Source organism: Rana temporaria, chromosome 1 (assembly GCF_905171775.1).
Source record: "Rana temporaria chromosome 1, aRanTem1.1, whole genome shotgun sequence".
Classification (NCBI taxonomy): domain Eukaryota; kingdom Metazoa; phylum Chordata; class Amphibia; order Anura; family Ranidae; genus Rana; species Rana temporaria.
In genome coordinates, this window is record NC_053489.1 from 94,019,435 (window position 1) to 94,042,821 (window position 23,387).

The following is a 23,387-nucleotide window of genomic DNA, read 5'->3' on the forward strand; positions in this document are numbered from 1 at the left end:
TTCAAAGGTCAAAAAGTGGGCTTTAATACCGAGGTGCAGCACTTACAGCACGTTCACTGAGTGCTCTCAGCACACTGACAGCTTTCAGTCATGGCTTCTGTGACAGGAGTGACTTTGGGTCGGGGGTTTGTGTGACTCAGCTTGCCCTGGAGAGTCCTGGAGGCTCCTTGTCTAGCTTACCCATCCCCTCTTATGTGTACATCACCCTGTGTATCTAATAGGGGCACAGGGTAAATTAGAACCTCAGTCTGATCTGTGCTAGTCAGACTCAATGCTGTATATATGTATATATTATATCATGTTGTTGTGTACTATTTGCTGTGATGGTTTGGGGTGTTACTGTATTCTATTGTCTATTGTGGCTGTCTGCCTCAACTATTATGGGATGTGTAAAGCCCTGTACATACGGCCCAGAATCTGATCAGGAAAAAAACATTGTTTTTCCTGACGAGATTCTTGGCAAGATTTTCTTGCCGGCCGAGTGTACACACAGGCCATTCAAAAGAACCGCCGTTCTTTTGAATGGCATCGACTACGACGAGAATGCGCTTGTCACATTCAATGCCATCGCTGCCATCTTGCTTCACCCTACCTATGCCTTGGAAGCTACTGCGCATGCATCAAAGTCATTTCGAGCATGCACGGGTTTCCATGGAGAGGTAAGTATACACACTCTCAGGTTTCTCGGCAGGAAAACACTGCCGAGAATCTCACGCGAGAAAATAGAGAACAGGTTTTCTATTTTTTTTGTCTAGATTCTTTCTGGGCAGTTTTCTTGACGAGAAACCTCAGAGCCTCGTACACACGCACGGTTTACTCAGCAAAAAAGCTCTGCCAGCGGTTTTCTTGCTGGTTCTTGCCGAGAAAACTGTGCATGTGTACGAGGCTTAAGTGTCTTGCTGTGAGAAAAGAGGGAGGGGGGATTCCTCCAGCAGCCCTCCTGTTGATAAGACTGTTTACTGATGAGAAGTTCAAACACACCTGACCTGTGTGTCCATTGTCATTGGACAGTTTAACCCGCGCTGTTTTTCAAGGGTGGGGGGAAGTGTTTTGAAGTGAGGGATCTGTATAACATGTGCTTGAATAAAGGAGTCTGGGAGCCCTATACTTAGGTGTTGTCTGGTGACTGGGGGGGGGGGGGTGGCTGGAGAGTCTTGGATGGTGCTGGTTCTGGACAGAGGAAGCATTGACGGCGGACCAAGTTTTGTTTGAGGACAAGAGTTCTATGGGCAGGCTGATGTAAATGGCCTTCCTCTCACCTAACTCTGAGTCTGTCCAGGTCCGGAAAAAAGAACAGAAAAGCACTGCATTTTTTTCAGTTTTTCCAGACCTAAAAGTGATGGATCGGAAGTTTCCTGATGTAAATGGACACAAGACCATTTACATCCTGCTGCCTGTAAAGCCATCACTGTAGCTGGCCAGCTAAAAAAGCATGTCCTGGAGGCAGAAACCTGTATAATAAGTTCATATAGTTAACACACGTAGGTGTATAAAAGTGACAATAACCCACACACAGAGCTTATATATGTATTTTTAAACTATGGAAAGAGTTATCGCTGTATTTTGCATTTAATATTTTATTTGTGAGCAAGAGTAGAAAAGCAGGATATGCCTGAAAGCTAGCTTTGATGGACAGCGATCCTAGCCAATGACAGATTACCCGCCCCCTCCCTTTGTGAGGCAAAGTGAAACCAAGCTTTCCAGCAGCCATTTTCCTTCCAGAGGTAGAGAGAGCAGACAGTAGAAAGTCAGATCCACAACAGAGAGAGTTCTGTGAAAGCAAGAGGCAAAATAGGTGAGCGAAATCCACATATAGTATGATCTAGCTTATCCTTATTAACTGCAGAGTAAGCGGAACTGTATTTTGAATGTGTATCTATGTTTTATCTGCAGTTCCACCATACCATACCGTATCTACTGTTTCACCATTTCCTATTCCGAATACTTCATTATACTGATACCACGTGTTATATGGACTATGGCTGCGCAAGCAGCAATGTTATGAAGCAGTTTGGAGTTATAAATGAACGCAGTTATTAAAGAACAGTTATCTAAGAAGAATTGTATGGTGTGTTCTTAACCCTCTCAGCGCTTCACAGAACGGCATCTTAGGGAAGAGTCAGAGATTACATCATTAACCCTAATGCCATAGCGCATGGTGCTACTCAGTATTTAAGTAGTGCTGCGCCTGCCACAGTGGAACTATTACCCTCAGAGGGTAGGCAACAGTGCTCCCTAACCTGCGCAGTAAAAAGCGCATCAGAGAAGCAGAGCACGCACAGACACCTCAGCGAAGCCGCTATACAAGCCATAGTGTGCGTTTATTATTCAGACTGCAGCCGACTCTTAAAGTGGCATACTGGCAAAGACAAGAGAGTGAAAGAGAGTGTGCCAACCCTCCTGCAACCCCTAGAGAGAGAAGAGAGATGCATGAAGGGAAGGCCAGAGTCCAGAGCTAGAGTGTCCACGCCGCCATCCACCAAGAGACCACGTGTTGCATCGAGACAGTCCACGCTATTAGACCGCAAGCCCGCTGCAGAGCATCCCAAGTGACAACAGAGCATTGCAAATCTGCATATTAAGAAGACAAGTCTCCTTTAAGACTGACAGCCGTTCCTGCAATTTTTAGACCACAGTATCTAGTATCCCGTTCTTCAAATAAGGTCAGAGCTTTCCTTTTATTACTCATTTTTGCATACAGGCCTTTGCAAGAGACATTTTTGTCCTCAAGAGAATACAGACTGTGAATAAAAGGACATTTATAGTGTTTGGACTCTAAGTACTTAAAGTGAAAGTCATTTATTGCCTGTATTTGTTATCATGGTTTTTTTTAAAGTGACAGTACTTATTGTTCATAGTATTTACCACAGTATTTAGAAATGGCTGAGCTTAGTATTGTCACCTCACTGTGTGCAGATGCAATGATAGAAACAGTAGAAGGTGAAGACCAAGAGAACCTGTCTGAGGCAGGAAGTAATAATGAAAGAGTAGGCTCACCCCAAACAAATGCAACCCACACAGGTGATCTAAGACGTTCATCTAGGGACAGAAAACCAACCCCAAAGGTGCTAGACAATTTAGAGCAAGAGGCCGCACTTAGAAGAAAAAAGTTCAGCCGTATGTATGTGAGGTGGAAGGCTTACATCATGGATATTCGAAGAAATCTAAAACAAGGAAGTATAGAGGAGAACTCGCTGCAAAAAGAGCAGAAATTGAAATGGAATCTGCCATTGAGGCTCAGCGCCATAAAATGGAAGCTGAGATAAAAAGTCTGGAAAGGCAGAAGGAAGTTAAGATTATAGAAGCCAGACTTAGAGTACATGAAGAGGATGTGACTCAGGGCAGTCAAAGGTCTAAATCTTTGCTAAGTGAAGAAGCTGACCCTCACTTTCTTCCTTACCAAGAAAGGAAAAAGAAAGAAAATTTCCAGGAAGTAGGGAAGAAATAAGTTATAGTCCTCCCATCTCTGCTCAGAGAGAAAAGAAGAAAGACCCACCTGATTTGGAGCATAGTGGAAAAAGAGAACCAGACAATCCAATTCCCATATGTCATGGAGATGGACAAAAGGAGGTTACTGATGTTGTCCCAGTAGGACCTCAGAGAAAATTTCTCACTAGACTTCCTGTACCAGAACCTTCTGTATTTTCTGGAGATGTACTAAAGTTCATAGAGTGGAAGGCAAGTTTTGAAATGCTCATCGAACATCACTGCTTACGTCCAGTGGACAAGTTATTCTACCTCCAGAGGTATACTGGTGGAGAAGCCAAGAAAGTTCTTGAAGGTAACTTCTACAGGAAAGACGAAGAAGCCTACAAGCAAGCATGGGAAAAGTTGAATGCAAGATATGGTCATCCATTCCTAGTGCAAAGAGCTTTCAGAGAGAAGTTGATAGATTGGCCTAAAATAGGACCTAAAGATCACTTCAAGCTCCAAGAGTATGGCGACTTCCTGCAAGCATGCAGCGACGCCATCCCACATGTTCAAGGACTAGAAGTATTGAATGACTATCTAGAAAACCACAGGATGCTATCCAAGCTCCCTGAACAAATTGCTTCAAGATGGAACCGCTACTTGACCAAACAGTTAGATCAAGGAAAAAACTTTCCAAGTTTCAAAGAGTTCTCTGAGTTTGTCAATGAAGAAGCACGGATAGCATGTAATCCAGTGACAGCATCTTATGTTTTAAGACCCTTAGAAGAAAGGCCTGCAAGAGAGACAAGACGTGCAAGAGCAACTAGCTTTGCGACCAACACAGTTACTAAAGGCCCAGATACTTATGAGAGCAAGCTCAAAATCACTACTGGGATCGATAAAGAGTCTGAACCGACAAAGTTTCAGACTACCTTTAAGTGCATGTTATGTGGAGAGAACCACTCCATACATAAGTGCCCTCAACTGAAAGAAAGGTCTCCAGATGAGAAGAAGAAGTTTGTACTTGAAAATCAGCTGTGTTTTGGATGTTTAAGGAAAGGCCATATCACTAAGGAATGCAAGAAAAGGGCAATTTGCAGCGTTTGTAAAGGACGTCATCCTACACCACTACATGAAGACCGCCCAATGAAAGAGAAATCCTTGATACCCACGGACACTGAGGAAGAAAATAAAGCGACAGTATTCTCCTGCAGAGTAAGATAAGGAGAAATCAATGGCACTTCAATGGTTGTACCGGTGTGCATATCAAATCCTAGAATGAGGAACAAGAAGGTATACGCCTATGCACTCCTGGATGCCCAGAGTGACGTCACCTTCATTGATCAAGATATCTGCAAGAAGTTACAAGTGGCTACTGAACCAGTGAAACTTAAACTCACCACAATGTCAGGAAGAGACACATTGGTGAACAGTCAAAGAGTCAAAGGACTGAGAGTTAGAGGACTCCATTCAAACTGCTAATTAGATCTACCTCCAGCTTATACAAAAGACGACATACCTTTAGATCGAGAGCGCATACCCACCTGTGAAACAGCCAGCAATTGGGAACACCTATCTGTCATATCTCATGAAATGTCCCCATTGAAGGAGTTCGGTGTAGGACTGTTGATAGGCTATGACTGTCCCGAGGCCTTGGTACCACGCAAGGTAATCGCAGGAGGAAGGGGTGAACCCTACGCAGTTCAAACTGATCTAGGATGGGGTGTTGTTGGAGGAAAACAACAGACTGGGGATTTGAGACAGGTGACAGGATTGTGTCACAGAATATCTGTCCAAGAGCTACCAATTGTAAGTCCAGCGAAAGTAATTAAGATCCTAGAATCCGATTTTGCAGATGTGGGTTCTGATGAAAAGAGTGTATCCCAAGAGGACATTAAGTTTGTGCAAACTCTACAAGATGATATTCAACAGAATCAACAAGGCCATCTTGAAATGCCCCTACCGTTTAGAGAAAGACCTTGTCTACCAAATAACAGAGATCTTGCCCTGGCAAGATTGAAAGGCTTGAAGAAACGGTTAGGAAGGAATCCTAAACTCAAAGACGATTATGTGAAATTCATGAGAGATATCCTCAAAGAAGGACACGCAGAGAATGCTGATGCCCAACCTAAAAATGGAGAGGTGTGGTACATCCCACACCAAGGTGTCTATCACCCAAAGAAACCAGATAAGATCAGAGTGGTCTTTGATTGCTCAGCAAGATACAAGGATGTTGCATTGAATGATAATTTACTAAAAGGACCAGACCTTACAAACACTCTGCCTGGAGTGCTCTGTAGATTCCGGAAGCATCCCATAGCAGTCATGTGTGACGTTGAAAAGATGTTTCACCAGTTTCATGTGAAGGAGGAAGACAGAGACTTCCTAGGGTTTCTATGGTGGGAGGACGGAGACACAAATGCAGAGCCAAAAGAGTACAGGATGAAAGTACACTTGTTTGGAGCGGCATCATCGCCAGGTTGCGCCAATTATGGTATGAGGTACCTGGCCAATCAGAATGAGAAGGATTGACCATCAGCAGCAAACTTTTTGAAGAAAAACTTCTATGTAGATGATGGTCTCATAAGTCTAGAATCCTCTGAAGCGGCAATTCAGTTGGCGAAAGAAAGTCAAGAGTTATGTGCAAAGGGAAATCAGCGCTTCACAGAACGGCATCTTAGGGAAGAGTCAGAGATTACATCATTAACCCTAATGCCATAGCGCATGGTGCTACTCAGTATTTAAGTAGTGCTGCGCCTGCCACAATCACCGGTCCGCCCAAGTTCACCGAACACAAACTGAACGGTCGGAGAAACTGATCCATGGGAAAGAAGCTCTAAGGCCCATTCATCATGATATGAGAATGTGAAGGTTCCCATGCAGGTTCCCTCAACTCTAGAAACTGCATACGACCTGAAATGGTGTGATGTGGTGCCATTCATTCACCTCACCGACAGAGGTGCAATGCATTAATGCATGGTGTGCTGTCAAAAAAGGTGCAGGTCTGCTTTATGGGCCACTAAGGTGTGTGCCAGCCTATTTATTTTGAATAGGCTGCCTAAGGCTGGGTTCACACTATTGGGAATTGGATGCGGTATCCTCCGCATCCAATTCGCAATAGTAGGAGATTGTGAATTGCTCTCTAAGGAGCCGGTTCACATACCTCCGATGTGGCACCGGTGCAAATTTGCACAGGGGCCCTGTGCCTCTTTTGGTCCATTTCAGGTTCGAATTCAGCCTAAAATTTGTGCTGAAATCGGACCTGAAACAGTGAACCAGGATGCACTGGACCCCTGCTATGAGCCACATCGGCATGCAGTTTGAACCAAACCTAGGGCAGTGAAAATAAACAAGTCAAATAAATGTGTGTGCTTTATTGCACCGCACCTCAGTGTGAACCTAGCCTAACTTCCGGGTAGAAAACATAAATATAAAATAATCATATGCAACATTTCATATTAAGGAGATTAAAAATGAATACATATTAATCATTCATAATTTTAATATTAGGCATAATACATGTTGAAAATATATATTTGATTGTAAGATCCTAGGCCTATCCTAACCCTCTTGTATTGAATTGTATTGTAACTGTTCTGTTTCCGTTTATTTTGTAAAGCGCTGCGTAAACTGTTGGTGCTATATAAATCCGGTATAATAATGTTATATGTTAATCACTAGACATTCCCTGAAGAATGGCTTTAATTATTGAGGACCAGAATGAAAACAGTACAAGCTTGCTCCTCTCTACTACAGGGGGCATGCTGTGTGGGTAAAACCATGTCAATATTCAGATGTGTCCCTTATATTTCAGCCCATTTTCCCTCCGTAGTGTGTATTAGCAATCTTCTTAAACACCATTGCATCGTGCCAGTCTCTCAGTCCATATTAGCCCATTTCAGCTCTCTGTCAGTAGTCGTAGGAAATTCCAAGAAAACCTTCTGTCCATACTTGCTGCCAATGCTATCTAGGCTGTCTTGTTGATAATTTTTTTTAAATCAGTTTGTTAGCAGCCATAGTACATGTGATACTGGCACCAGGAACAGCCAGAATGTCTGACTGCACAGTTTAAAAGGTGATTTTCAAGTGTTTAATAATTGGACTGTGTGAGAAGTGTAGGGTTCAGGAATAGTACCCCAGCAGAGGACACATAAAGGGCATGGAAGAATCCATCTTTGAAATCAATCTTTGATGAATGGTAAATTGAGAGGCCTAAGATGCATATCTAGCAGCCTATTCACATTGACACATATCATGAAACTGAAGAAACTGCTGATTTATTGGCCCTCATGAGGAGGTACAGTCTAAACATAAAAATGACATCATAGTATCGGATTTAGAAACGAAAGAGAACCTATGTTTTGCCCTGCAGAGAAAAGCAACAAGTTCATTTAAAGCGAAGCTCCACCCTATTTTAACACTTGAGCTTAATTACATTGCAGCCTCGAATGAAGGAAGAAACTGAACTGTTTTTTTTTTTTTTGTGACAGTACCTGTCTTATCTTCATCTGTCACTCTCCTTCCTGTCTGTGTTAACCTGCGGGTAGTGTGTCATTTCTCTTACCCGCACTGTCTCCTGGGAGCTTTTGTCATTGCTCCCAGGAGTCATTGCAGAGGCTTGCTGCGAGTTATCTGCTTTACGTCCCTGCTCACCGTAAAGACTGAGCATGCGCGAGAACGAGCGGTGAATGCTGGGAGATCAGCATTCACTGTAACAAGGAAATAAATAGGCTGGCACACACCTTAGTGGCCCACAAAGCAGACCTGCACCTTTTTTGACAGCTCACCATGCATTAATGCATTGCACCTCTGTCGGTGAGGTGAATGAATGGCACCACATCACACCATTTTAGGTCGTATACAGTTTCTAGAGTTGAGGGAACCTGCATGGGAACCTTCACATTCTCATATCATGATGAATGGGCCTTAGAGCTTCTTTCCCATGGATCAGTTTCTCCGACCGTTCAGTTTGTGTCCGGTGAACTTGGGCGGACCGGTGATGGCTTTACAGGCAGCAGGATGTAAAGGGTCTTGTGTCCATTTACATCAGGAAACTTCCAATCCATCACGTTTAGGTCTGGAAATTTTGTTCTCACTGTGCCTGCATGGGTTTCCTCCGGGTACTCTGGATTCCTTCTACACTCCAAATACATGCTGGTAAGGTAATTGGATCCTGTCTAAATTGGCCCTAGTGTATGAATGGGAGTTACAGACCTTAGATCAGGGATCCTCAAACTACGACCCTCCAGCTGTTGCGGAACTACAGATCACATGAGGCATTGTAAAACGCTGACATTCACAGACATGACTAGGCATGATGGGAATTGTAGTTCCTGAACAACTGGAGGGCCATGCCTTAGATTGTAAGCTCCTTGAGGGCAGGGACTGATGTAAATGTACGATATACAGTACACTCACCGGCCGCTTTATTAGGTACACATGTTAAATTGCTTGGTAACACAAATTGCTAATCAGCCAATCACATGGCAGCAACCCAATGCATTTAGGCATCTAGATGTGGTGAAGATGATTTACTGAAATTCCAAACGAGCATCAGAATGGGGAGGAAAGGGGATTTAAGTGATTTTAAACATGTCATGGTTGGTTGTTTGTGCCTGTCGGAAGACTGTCAATCAAGAAGGAACGCCCAGTCCCGCAGCCCATACCCGGAAGCGGCGGAGAAGATGTATCTCTAAAACGGTAAGTACGGCTTTGATTTAAAAAAAACTACCCGATTCCCCTTGACAAAATGAGCATGAATCTAAGGTTAAAAATTGTCATTTCCAGGTGAACCTCCACTTTAAGGATGTGCAGCTGACAAATCTGCAGCAACTGTGTGATGCTATCATGTCACTATGGACCAAAATCTCTGAGGAATGTTTCAAACACTTTGTTGAATTTATGCCACGAAGAATAAGGCAGTTCTGAAGGCAAAATGGGGTCCAACCCGGAATTAGCAAGGTGTACCTAATAAAGTGGCCGGTGAGTGTATGTGTAAAGCCTTGCGTAAATTAACTGCGCTATATAAGTAACTGTAATAAATAAATAATAATAAATGACAGGCAATACCTACTCAGTGACATGTAGAAAAGATTTTCATAGGCTTAACTGCTGTCAGTCCTATCAGCATGTTTCTTGTAAGCTTCATGAGCACTGTAATATACTTAACTGGCTCCTTGGAACTGGCAAGAAACAACACGCGCTGCTCGTCCTTGCCAGTCTGAACTCTGAAGTACTGGTATATGCAAGAAGTGGATACCAAGGCAAATTCAGATACTTACCCTGTTTGCATTTTAAAAAATATATCTAAGGCCTCATGCACACAAGTGCCTGGAACAGTATGATGTAAAGTTTGGAGTAGCTGGGGAGCCACAGATGCCAAGTACAGATACCCTTAGAATTCAATGGCTTTACACAGGTATGTGCTGGTACTTACATAAACATATGCATGTATGTGGGCATACAACCCAGAATGCAAACAGCTTGTGTCCAGGGGAGTACATCCATATGTATACCCCAGACACCAGTGTGTATGAGGCCTTATGATGTCATGTATACATGGGGCTGCAGGGCAGGGATTGCCTTGGACAATTATGAATTACCCAGTACAGGTGGCAGCTTCCTGGTGGGCTCACTCAGGTGGGTTTGGATTAGGATCCGAACCTGCCGAAGCTCAACTCTACTTTTGGGTAGTCTAGGGAAGAGTAAGAAACAACGTTTAGGCTTCATGTACACTAGCAGCTCCTAAACTTGAGATTAGAAGCTTTTGGCGTTTTTTTGCCAAAGCTCCTAAACTCAACTCCCTAGAAGCCTACAGTATGTGTCAATGTACCCTTAGTTTTTTAGAAGAGTTTAGGAGAGCTGCCGTGGTTAGGTGAGCTTCAACCTCCTTCTCCTGAACGCGGAAATATCACGTTAAGGGAAGGACCGTTTTTCGCCGCTGGCGTTTTCCAGCCGCTGCGGTAAATGTAGGCAGGCTGTACATAGAGCCTAATGCAGTCTGTGCCACATCAAGGATATTTTCCTTCAATTCCAGTCCTACAGACACAACAGGAAGTAAATCTCTCCAAACTGAGGGAAGTCTTTTCTTAGACAGTAGTCACATTGGTCTCAGGATAGGTTAATCTTAATGGCACCAAGAAGAGCTGAAAATAGCAATCACCAACTTGAAAATAACTAACAATATAGATAATAACGTATGATATAGCTTAGTGAATTAAGGACCAGGTATCATTTGTCAATATTGCTGGTGTGGGGGGACAGGAACCATCTGCACATGGCACAATAATGTGTAGCAAAGATGAATAGTAGACACGCGGCCTTGATACGCACTGTGTCCGCTATGTCCTGTCATTCTGCACCTCTCTGGGATTAACACCACAACCTGCCTCCCACACTGTCTTATTCGACCCTGCTCTGCTTGTATTACTCACAGCATATTGATATTAATCTGATACTATACACTTGTAAGTGTCTGGAGAAAATAAACAAAACTCATAGCTTAATTCTACATATGTGAAGAACATATTTTATATCAACAAGTGAAAGTCCTTGAAACATCTGATACATGTTTTTAGTGTCGGCTACATCCAACCTTTGCAACAGAAAATCCATACTGTATAGGTGATATACAGATAATGAAATAAAATAGATAAATGCAACAGGGCCTCAAGAATTTTTCATGTTTGCAGCCTCTAAATCCCAAAACATAAAATGTAATATATAGCAGCTTGGAAGTCCTTAGATGAGGCGTTTGCTTAAATTTTTTAGGCTTTTTTCTACAACCCCAATTCAAAAAAATTGTGACATAAAACAGAAAGTAATGATTTACAAATCTCATAAACCCATATGTTAGTCACAATAGAAAATAGAAAACATATGACATTTTTAAACTGAGAAAATGTACCATTTTATGAAAAAATAAGGTCATTTTAAAATTGATGGCAACAACAAATCTCAAAAAAGTTAGGCAAGTTAACAAAAAGCTGGCAAAGTAAGTGGTACTAACAAGAAAGAGTTGGAAGAACATTTTGCTAATTAGTTTAATTGGCAATATGTCAATAACATTATTGGGTATACAGGGCCAGATCCACAAAAACCTGACGTAACTTAAAAAATCCAATTTAAGTTACACTGGCTTAAAGTTTCTACCTAAGTGCCTGATCCACAAAGCACTTATCTAGAAATTTCAGGCTGTGTAACTAAAATTCCGCCGGCGCAAGGCGTTCCTATTCAAATGGGGCGAGTCCCATTTAAATGAGGCGCGCTCCCGCGCCGGCCGTACTGCGCATGCGCGTCGGCCGTACTGCGCATGCGCGAAGTTACGTTACGCCGAGTTTTGAGGATCGCGACGGCTTAAAGTTGCGTCGGGGAAAAAAAAAATGACAGCGGCATGCATTCCTGAGGGAGAACTCCATGCCAATTTTCAAAGAAAAAAACGGCATGGGTTCCCCCCCCAGGAGCATACCAGGTCCTTAGGTCTGGCATGGGTTGTAAGGAGACCCCCCCACGCCGAAAAATTGACGTAGGGGGTCCCCCTACAATCCATACCAGACCCGTATCCAAAGCACGGTACCCGGCCGGCCAGGAAGGGAGTGGGGACGAGCGAGCGCCCCCCCCCCCTCCTGAGCCGTGCCAGGCCGCGTGCCCTCAACATGGGGGGGTTGGGTGCTCTGGGGCAGGGGGGCGCACTGCGGGCCCCCCCACCCCAGAGCACCCTGTCCCCATGTTGATGAGGACAGGACCTCTTCCCGACAACCCTTGCCATTGGTTGTCGGGGTCTGCGGGCGGAGGCTTATCGGAATCTGGGAGTCCCCTTTAATAAGGGGGCCCCCAGATACCGGCCCCCCACCCTAAGTGAATGGATATGGGGTACATCGTACCCCTATCCATTCACCTGGAGGCAAAAAGTAAAAGTTAATAAACACACAACACAAGGCTTTTTAAAATATTTTATTATTCTGCTCCGGACGCCCCCCCTGTCTTCGTTATTAGCTCAATTACCAGGGGGGGCTTCTTCTTCCGCTCTCCGGGGGTCTTCTTCCACTCTCCGGGGGTCTTCCGCTCTCCGGGGGGGCTTCTCCGGACTCCGGGGGGGCTTCTCCGGACTCCGGGGGGCTTCTTCCATCTTCTCCCCTCTTCCGCTCTTGACTCGGCGAACCCCGGTTCTTCTGCAGCTCTCCGGTGCCTTCTTCTTCAGCGCTGGCTGCCTGCTATGTTTGTGTGTTAGCTCGATTTCAAACAGGCAGCCGGCGCGGTCTTCTGTGGCGTCAGGGTCTTCTGGTCTTCTGTTCTTCCGATGTTGTCTCGTCGCCTGTTGTCGCTGTAATGATGGAAGCGCGCCTTGCATCCCATTTATATAGGCATCACCGTCCCATCATGCTCCGGTAGGTACCCACGTGGTGGGTGCCTACCCACGTGCACCCACCACGTGGGTACCTACCGGAGCATGATGGGACGGTGATGCCTATATAAATGTGATGCAAGGCGCGCTTCCATCATTACAGCGACAACAGGCGACGAGACAACATCGGAAGAACAGAAGACCAGAAGACCCTGACGTCACAGAAGACCGCGCCGGCTGCCTGTTTGAAATCGAGCTAACACACAAACATAGCAGGCAGCCAGCGCTGAAGAAGAAGGCACCGGAGAGCTGCAGAAGAACCGGGGTTCGCCGAGTCAAGAGCGGAAGAGGGGAGAAGATGGAAGAAGCCCCCCGGAGTCCGGAGAAGCCCCCCCGGAGTCCGGAGAAGCCCCCCCGGAGAGCGGAAGACCCCCGGAGAGTGGAAGAAGACCCCCGGAGAGCGGAAGAAGAAGCCCCCCCTGGTAATTGAGCTAATAACGAAGACAGGGGGGGCGTCCGGAGCAGAATAATAAAATATTTTAAAAAGCCTTGTGTTGTGTGTTTATTAACTTTTACTTTTTGCCTCCAGGTGAATGGATAGGGGTACGATGTACCCCATATCCATTCACTTAGGGTGGGGGGCCGGTATCTGGGGGCCCCCTTATTAAAGGGGACTCCCAGATTCCGATAAGCCTCCGCCCGCAGACCCCGACAACCAATGGCAAGGGTTGTCGGGAAGAGGTCCTGTCCTCATCAACATGGGGACAGGGTGCTCTGGGGTGGGGGGGCCCGCAGTGCGCCCCCCTGCCCCAGAGCACCCAACCCCCCCATGTTGAGGGCATGCGGCCTGGCACGGCTCAGGAGGGGGGGGGGGGGCGCTCGCTCGTCCCCACTCCCTTCCTGGCTGGCCGGGTAGCGTGCTTTGGATACGGGTCTGGTATGGATTGTAGGGGGACCCCCTACGTCAATTTTTCGGCGTAGGGGGGGTCCCCTTACAACCCATACCAGACCTAAGGGCCTGGTATGCTCCTGGGGGGGAACCCATGCCGGTTTTGTTTTTTACAAATTGACGTGGAGTTCTCCCTCGGGAAAGCATACCAAATGCCGTCGCTGCAATGGGCCTTTACAAGGTGTGACTAACTTTACACTTTGTAAAACGAGCCCTAATTTTACACTTGCAAAATAACACTTACGGCGCAAAAAAGAAGCTAGAAAGCTTTGTGGATCGCCTTAAGTGCTAATTTGCATACTAGCAACGGCATTTCGACTCGAAATGCCCCCAGCGGCGGATGCGGTACTGCATCCTAAAATTAGGCAGTGTAAATCAATTACACATGCCGGATCTTCTGTGTAACTTTGGAAAAAGCCTTTTGAGGATCGTTTCCAAAGTTACACACAGACTGAACAGCACTTAAGTCGGAGTATCTCTTTTGAGGATCTGGCCCACAGAGTGTATCTTAGAGGGTCAGAGAATCTTAGAAGTAAAGATAAGCAGAGGTTCACTAATCTGTGAAAAGCTGCGTCTAAAAATTGTCGAACAATTTCAGAATAATGTTCTTCAATGTAAAATTGCCATGATTGTAATTTTTAAATTGATGGCAGCAACATGTCTCAAAAAAGTTGGGACAGGTCCAGGTTTACTATAATGCAGCATCCCTCTTCCTTTAACAACACTCTGTAAATATCTGGGAACTCCATTTGCTGGAGTTTTGTAAGAGGCATGTTGTCCCATTCTCAGCTAAACTAGGATTCTAAAAAAAAAAATTTCCTAAGAAAAAACACTGCGCTAACACGTGAATAAATGTATGTAAATTGAACTAATTGAAGAAGCTGCCAGTACCTATTACTAAAGATACCCAAAGTAAAAAAGACATAAAATACAAAAAAGGTACAGCGCTAAAGTAATAAGTGATAATAAACCAATTGAGTGAAAAACTGTGACAATTCAAAATAAACAGTGTGTAGGATGATATAAAACAGACGTTGAAACCAATATTATATCAAAATATAAAAACTAAAGTCCAAAGTAGTGAAGTGGGTAATGATATTGAAAAGTGAAGGAAAGTGCACTGAAAATATCTTCTTCCACCAAAGGGGACACCCAGGTAGTGAGATGTAGTCTCCTTACTGAATCCCCTGACCGTTGGAACAGCAGTCAGTAAGGCACAGGGATGATTATAGTCTTCCCAATCAGACTTTCTCCAGCAGGTGGATGAAGGGGCAAGTCCTCAGCAACAGTTCATAGTGAAGTACTGTAGAATCATGGGTTTAATAAAAGTTGGGTTGCACTTACAATTAAGTTGAGTTAAAATGGCATAGAATATTTTATTTCTCCATAATTGGCTTCAACTGGGAACGGAGTCTAGGCCAGACTCCGTTCCCAGTTGAAGCCAGTTATGGAGAAACATGTCGGGTGGAGCTATTCTTAAAACTCCATCACACTCATATACTCCAGCTCTTTGGTTCGTTCCTTGGCTGTATATTTTATTTACAATATATTTTTTTTTATGCTGTTTTTTTCTTTTCTATCCTGAGTTTTTACATATTTTTTATGATGAAGTGACTTGCTGTGAGAATTTTAAAAGTGGATTGGCGCCTGCTGTGAAGTTTTTAAAGTGTTTTTTTAATAAATTCTTTGGATATACTACACTATGAGGATCTATTTTTTCTCCCTCCATTTCCACTGAGTCTACGTGTTCAGAATTTATTATCCCACATCTTCCAAGCTGAAAACTGAAATCTGACTACCATTCTTCTTATGTCATACGGCCTGGAAAGACAGCTGAAACCTTTTCTCTTCCTTCTTTTTCGCCTTCCTCTTGACCAATTCAGGGAGAAAAGACTGAGCGAGTGGTGGTTCACTTGCTCTTTCTCCCCCCCCGGCACCTTCAAAGCCCCCCAATCAAAATTTCTTCCCTGCGTCTTTTCTGCAACCATGGGGTATCTAAAATACTCTGCAGAAATCATCTGGGAACTAAAACCATTCGCTTTCACGCTTCCAGCAGTCACTGAAAAAGCTCTAAAGAGGGAGCAACTGTTAAGAATCAATCGACAATCGACAGTAAAAAAACGCACGCAGGTACACCAGCCCAAACGCATTTTATGCGCTTTGGTCAACACTAGATCGGCAGTAAAACATTGTCTAGAAATCCATGATTTCATCCTTCAACACGATCTAGACTGCCTCTTCATCACAGAAAGCTGGCTTACAGCAGACTGCAACACCATTCTGGGAGAACTGGTGCCGGCAAATTATCGCATTCAAATGCAGAACAGAGTGGGGCAAAGAGGGGGGGCCAGGCAGTGATCCACAAGACTCACCTCTCGATCACCAAACCAGTCCTTCAAAACTCGCTTCCATTTATGGAAACCTTCTCTCTGCAGCTGCAAACAAATCCCCAAAACATGGTCCATATTCTACTCTGTTACAGTATAGACCACCAGGCCCAAAAACGCACCTTCTCACGTCGCTGACAGAATTTATCTCCTCATACACCCTAAGCATCAAACATCTTTTTGTAATGAGAGGGGGAACCAATGCGCAAATCCACCTAATAAAGAATAATTCTGAACTAAAAGGAAACTAAAATAAAATTAAAATAAAATAGCAGCCACGACGAAAAGTGTTCTCACACTCAAGACAGATATGAATATTGGTAGGTGTAATGGCGCTAAAAACACTAGAAAAACTTAAAAACAATAAGTGATCCTCATCACTCGACCCATAAAATATTGGAGAAAGTTTCGTGGTAAATCCTCCAATGAATGTGAATAAAATGTGTCCCACTCTTGGCGAATCCTGGAATACCATCCAACATCAACAAAAATGTGGAGGGTATTGGTAGTGGCAAATAATAACAAATGATAAGTGAACAACTGTGCCAAGCCAATGCACAATGTTGCATCAATACAATCAAAAGTGAATATTTGGGTAACTAAATGAACATCAATAATAGTGAAAAAAACAAATCCAGTATACAAAAACACCAAAAAACAATGGTCCAATAAAGTGCAGCGTGCAATAATTAAAGTGTAACAAATTCCAAAGTGATCCGAAGTATTTAAAACAACATGCAAAAATTAAGCATGAAAATAAATCTAATTGTGAAAAAATGTCCAGTGAAATGAATAATGTTACATTAATAACAATGTCTCTAAAATTCACCAATTGAGGTTAAAAATAAAAGCACAGTGATAATGGTAAAGTGTCACAGTGCATATATAGATGAAGAAAAAAACAATCATAAAAAATGTTCAGTGAAAAAGATAAGTGCTCCAAATCACAAATCTTTAAAATCCACAGCGTTCAGTGTTCAATCCTGGATGTGCATGCAAGCTTAGAACTTCCACCATCAGGCTTCCCAGAAGTGTCCAACAAACTAAGTGTTCCAGCCCCTTACCTCAGAGCGGCTTGTAATTAAGCCTAAATGGATGTCTCACAGGCAGTCAGCTGTTCATCCAGCCCCACAATCCCACGACCCGGTCACGGATGGTTGCAGTCTCTCAGAGGGAATATAAAGCAAGGGGAGCCTCCATAATGTAGTAACATCAATGCATTTTATTAAAAAACAAATAGACACTCACATTTCTAGTAGTACAAAGTCGGCGTGTGTAATCTTTGTGTCTCCCGCTCTGCGGCCGCGAGCGGGTGACGTCACCAGCAGCTCCTCCACGTCCTCACGTGTATCGCAACTGATTCACGTTGCTTACTCATAGGATCTTATGAGTAAGCAACGTGAATCAGTTGCGATACGCGTGAGGACGTGGAGGAGCTGCTGGTGACATCACCCGCTCGCGGCCGCAGAGCGGGAGACACAAAGATTACACACGCCGACTTTGTACTACTAGAAATGTGAGTGTCTATTTGTTTTTTAATAAAATGCATTGATGTTACTACACTATGGAGGCTCCCCTTGCTTTATATTCCCTCTGAGAGACTGCAACCATCCGTGACCGGGTCGTGGGATTGTGGGGCTGGATGAACAGCTGACTGCCTGTGAGACATCCATTTAGGCTTAATTACAAGCCGCTCTGAGGTAAGGGGCTGGAACACTTAGTTTGTTGGACACTTCTGGGAAGCCTGATGGTGGAAGTTCTAAGCTTGCATGCACATCCAGGATTGATCACTGAACGCTGTGGATTTTAAAGATTTGTGATTTGGAGCACTTATCTTTTTCACTGAACATTTTTTATGATTGTTTTTTTCTTCATCTATATATGCACTGTGACACTTTACCATTATCACTGTGCTTTTATTTTTAACCTCAATTGGTGAATTTTAGAGACATTGTTATTAATGTAACATTATTCATTTCACTGGACATTTTTTCACAATTAGATTTATTTTCATGCTTAATTTTTTGCATGTTGTTTTAAATACTTCGGATCACTTTGGAATTTGTTACACTTTAATTATTGCACGCTGCACTTTATTGGACCATTGTTTTTTGGTGTTTTTGTATACTGGATTTGTTTTTTTCACTATTATTGATGTTCATTTAGTTACCCAAATATTCACTTTTGATTGTATTGATGCAACATTGTGCATTGGCTTGGCACAGTTGTTCACTTATCATTTGTTATTATTTGCCACTACCAATACCCTCCACATTTTTGTTGATGTTGGATGGTATTCCAGGATTCGCCAAGAGTGGGACACATTTTATTCACATTCATTGGAGGATTTACCACGAAACTTTCTCCAATATTTTATGGGTCGAGTGATGAGGATCACTTATTGTTTTTAAGTTTTTCTAGTGTTTTTAGCGCCATTACACCTACCAATATTCATAAACATCTTTTTGTGCTTGGGGACTTCAACCTTTGGGCCAACTCCTCGCTGGACCCCGTCGCCGACGCCTGCATCGACCATCTGGAAGGATTAGGTCTGCAGCAACTAATACAAGGCCCCACTCATGTCTCAGGTCATACCCTCGATCTCATTTTCAAACAAGATTTGGAAATTGACGTCCTGAATAATGAGTCGCTACCATGGAGCGATCACCATGCGATTAAATTCAAAATCACCAATAACGCCCCCCCCAAAAAAACGACTAAACCGGTGACAACTCACTGGACTAGATCTCAAAAGAAGCTCCACTCGGAACTCTTCAAAACAACACTAGGGAACAAAATAAAAACAATCCAACAAAAACAAACAGCTACACAAATACTTGACGCCATCAACAAGGCGATGCGACAGTCAGCGGACTTGGTGGCACCAAAACGCAAAACTTGCAACCGGTAAAACAACTCCAGCTGGTTCAATGACCAGCTGACGTTGCTAAAGCAAGAGCGGAGAAGAGCAGAAGCTGCGTGGAAAAGGAGCTCTTCAGAGGAAAACCACACCTTTTACAAGTCAATAACAAAGAAATATCACAAAGAAATCATTACGGCCAAAGAAAATCACTTCTCCAACATCATCGCTAATGCCCTAAACCGCCCCCGCAAACTCTTCAAGCTGGTTTCGGAGTCAATGAATCCAACTTGTTTAGAGGCCCCCAATTCGGATTCACAAGAATTTTGCAACGAATTATCGGATTATTTCATCAAAAAAATTGAAAAAATCTGTGAAAGCATTCAGCAAAATGGAATCGTCACTAACTTTTCCCTAAATCCCAAACCTAATACCCACTTAAATCCACCGCAACTACCAAAATTCACTCTAAAACCCATCTCCATCAATGCCACTAAAAACATCATCGGGACGCTGCGTAACAGCACAGTGCCCAATGACATATAAGCAGTATACTGTATACCTTCCCAGTGTCAGGTCTGCATTGCAGATCGTTCAATGACAAAAACAAATCTGAACATCATTGTATGCACCCAGGCCCCTAAGTATCACCAATTGCAACTTTTATTCTCATGCAATTAACTCTAACCACTTTACTAATTTAAAGCCCATCTATGGGGAAGTTTAAACCCTCCACCTATTCATTAACCTTAAAAATTACCACACATTTTAAAACTTATTTTTTTTACTCACCCAAGTCTGTCATCATGTGACCCTCTGCAGCACGTTTTTCAGGACTGGAGACCAGTCCTCTTATCATGAGCCTATAAGTACCCTGCTGATGGACAACCAATGAGCAGTATAGTGTCTATATGAGCCTGGAAACAATGTGGGCACCCACTTTGCAATCCAGAAGAAAGCAGACTTGGACCAGACGTGTCATGTGAACAGAGTTGTGGGTCTGTTCCAAAGGGCTTTTAAGCTAACATGATGATTGGAGGGGGTAGTTAAACCACTCAACCTACCCTTAAAATAACAATTAACCTGACGCCTGTCACCAAAGCTAGATTGACCTGCCGACACAATAAAAAAAATGTATAATAAAAAGCATTTTTAAAACATTTTTTGCTCCAATATATTGCATTTTATTGTCCATTCTGAGTATTTTACTCTTTCTGTAATATAATAAAACACACTGAAAAAAATCAAACCCCACAAACCTAAAATTCAATAATGTACAGCATAACAGCATAGCAAATGTGATAAAATGTGAACCTTAACACCCTTAACAGGCCACCTGGTCCTAATAATTTACCCTAATCCGTTCCGTAAACGTGACTCTTAAACTAATCCTTATACTTAACCCCTAACCTCTAACCATAAGCCTCGCTATAATTTGTTAATCTGACTGCAAAAATAAAGTTGGACTAAAAAAATTGATACCACCTGTTTAAACTAGCGTTCTCGTGCTAAGATAGATGCATGGAATATAGTTGGTTCCTCTGATAGGACAGAGGGGGTTATTTATGAAAGGAAAATACACTTTGCACAACAAGTGCAAACTACAAGTACAAAGTGCACTTGAAATTGCACTGAAAGCGACTGCACTTCCAAGTGCACTTTCAGTGCAATTTCAAGTGTATTTTGCACTTGTACTGCAAAGTGGATTTGCCTTTCATAAATAACCATTGACAGAAATGTCTATGTAGTCAGAGAACTGCTGTAGACCCAAGCACTATCCCCCATCCCCAAAAACAAAGCGAAAATGTATATAGATTTTTCAGGGCACATTTCCACAGATAAATACTTGTACTTCTGCAGCATTAGTCAGCTTAAAAAATGTATCTCCACATAATGTACTGACATTTCATTCCTTCAAGGCATGTTTACAAGTGTTATTAAGAAGAGTGTGGCACATACCAGTCTTGAATATTGACTTGTCAGTGGGTAAGCTGCAGCCTGTGTTATTTACGGCCATAACCCAGACACTGTAACATTTATCTGGCTCAAGGTCCTCCAAAATGCAGAAACTTTCCTTCACCGTGACCCTGTATTCCTCCAGCAGCCCTGCAGTGAGAAAATGTCCCAAAAGACACTATAAGCTTCATTGCTAGTAATATGGAGTCATACATCATGGGTGACATAACTGCAAACCTGAGACAATATAAAGAACAGTATAGACACAGCCTTGGATGTTACTTCACTATTAAATTGAATTTATAATGACTTGTGTGGACACAATCCATCTTGTTTTTCTGCTCTGTGAATCCTAATCTTATGTCCGGAGGTTCCTTGCCAGACAGCCATCAGGAAAATGCAGTACACTTGGGGCCCATCATAGCGTTCATTGAGTTAATTAGAGGTCATGCATTATCACCATTCATTATGGCAGTAAATGTTAGGGTGCTGCTACAGAGGTGGTCTACTTTTTAGTATAAAAGGTTGAAGGATTGTTCATCTGTCATGAGGGAATTATGTAGGCTGACATTGCTGACGCTGATTTAAAGTACGCATGTCCTGGGTCTTTGGCTTAAAGTGTTAAAGCCAGGCACAGTCAGGAAACTAGTATGTTCATAAGGTGCCCAGTAATGGCAACCACCATACTTTTATCATGATATGTACTTTAAGGAAGCATAAGGGTCTGGATACTGGAAGGTTGTTTTTTATGTAGTGCTCACCCCCAAAAGGGCCAGCTGATTTTGTCCTACTAGTGTAGTAGCAGCCAGGCACCCAGTAACAATCACACTTTTGGGCCAATGAACTTGGGTAGAGAGCAGGGAGGTTGTGGGATACTCCAGTAACACTATGTAAAAACACAAGGGCCCGGATTCAGATAGAGATACGACGGCGTATCTCCTGATATGCCGTCGTATCTCTGACTTCCGACGGTCGGATCTATGCGGCTGATTCATAGAATCAGGTTCCGCATAGATCTCCCTAAGATCCGACAGGTGTAAGTGACTTACACCGTCGGATCTTAGGCTGCAATCTCCCGCTGGCCGCTAGGTGGCGTTTCATTTTTTGTACACGAATATGCAAATGAGGAGTTCCGCCGATTCAGAAACGAACGCCCGCCCGTCGCTTTTTTTTTACGTCGCTTGCGTTCGGCTTTTTCCGGCGTATAGTTACCCCTGCTATGTGAGGGGTATCCTATGTTAAGTATGGCCGTCGTTCCCGCACCGAGTTTTGAATTTTTACATCGTTTGCGAAATTGAATTCAGAATACGGCCGGATGCAAGTTACGCTCACGCCGAAACCAATGACGTCCTAGCGACGTCATTTGGAGCAATGCACGCTGGGAAAAATCTAAAGATCCGCTAATCTATCTGAATCTACCCCAAGGACACTTCTCAACTTCTCAAACATCTTAATACAGCTGGAACCTTAATGAGCAGTTGTGAACTTCAGCTGTACTACCCAGAAGGGCTTCCGGATGGGAGCTTCTCATTCTGGACAAGATCCCCGTTGCTCCAGGCCTCAGACTATTTATGCACACCACAGCCACTTACTGGGCTTCCTCTCCCAGGGGTTGGCTGAGACCACATATACATTCAGGCTGTGGGTTTGCTGCTCCAAGCCCACTACGTTCTAGATTCCACAAAAAGGTAGGGGGAAGCAGTTGAGCCTACAGCCAGTGAAACCTAGAACAGCCAAAAATAACCACATTCATGGCTCCACCGCCTGCAGAGGAGCAAAAAAAAAAATCAAATTTACTTGACATTTCTAGCAACTTGTCTAGGAGGGCACTACATTTAATAACAAATCGATTGTAACTTGGCCTCAGCATCAGCATTTGGCATAAATATATGAAGATACCTAGATTAGCTTTTGGGTCATATAATGATGCAGAAAATACATACATACGACTAGCAGAAGAGCAAAAATATAATAAAAAAATGCAGTTTAGGCCTAAAAACAACATGTGAGCATAGGTCCCGTATATGAAAGTAAAACCATCATTGTCTACATTGCTCCTCAGCACCAGTTAGCTTCTCCTTTTCTCTTTCTAATCTGCCCTAGCTTCAAGAAATGATAAAGTTGACTGGTTGCTGTGAGGAAACACAAACAGTTCTTCAGATGCTTTCAGACATGAGGCCAAATGGTATTAAGGTGTTAAGGTACTAAAGTCATGAGCGTTGTTTAAAGTGCAATTTAATTTTTACTAAAATGTACACCAAACTTGCCAGCCTAGACTGGGCCAGTTTTCCATCACTGGAGCCTGTAGGCCCACAACCTTTGGCACTCACAGGAACCCCCTTTTATTAGGATCACCATAATATTTTCTTCTTTTTTTTTTTTTGGTCTTTACCCAGCTTAGCATATTTTACTTGTATAAAAAATATGACAGTCAAATCTTGGCTAGTCTCTATTGAACCCGCAGAGATTAAAACCATCTAT

At 43.3% G+C, this 23,387-nt stretch overlaps 1 protein-coding gene across 2 annotated transcripts in view; it reads right to left on the reverse strand.

The window, feature by feature from the left end:
• The window catches only part of CMYA5 (cardiomyopathy associated 5), a 92,773-nt gene that overhangs the window by 21,210 nt on the left and 48,176 nt on the right, over positions 1–23,387 (reverse strand). Inside the window, exons 9-11 of one of the 2 annotated variants that reach the window (XM_040340588.1) lie at positions 20,910–21,056; positions 18,914–18,915; positions 3,053–3,138 (exon numbers count right to left, since the gene is read on the reverse strand). In XM_040340588.1, the coding sequence (XP_040196522.1) occupies positions 3,112–3,138; positions 18,914–18,915; positions 20,910–21,056 (176 nt within the window). In that variant the 3' untranslated portion in view covers positions 3,053–3,111. Of the gene's footprint in view, positions 1–3,052; positions 3,139–18,913; positions 18,916–20,909; positions 21,057–23,387 lie in introns of those variants that run through there. The other variant, XM_040340580.1, reaches the window with a different exon arrangement.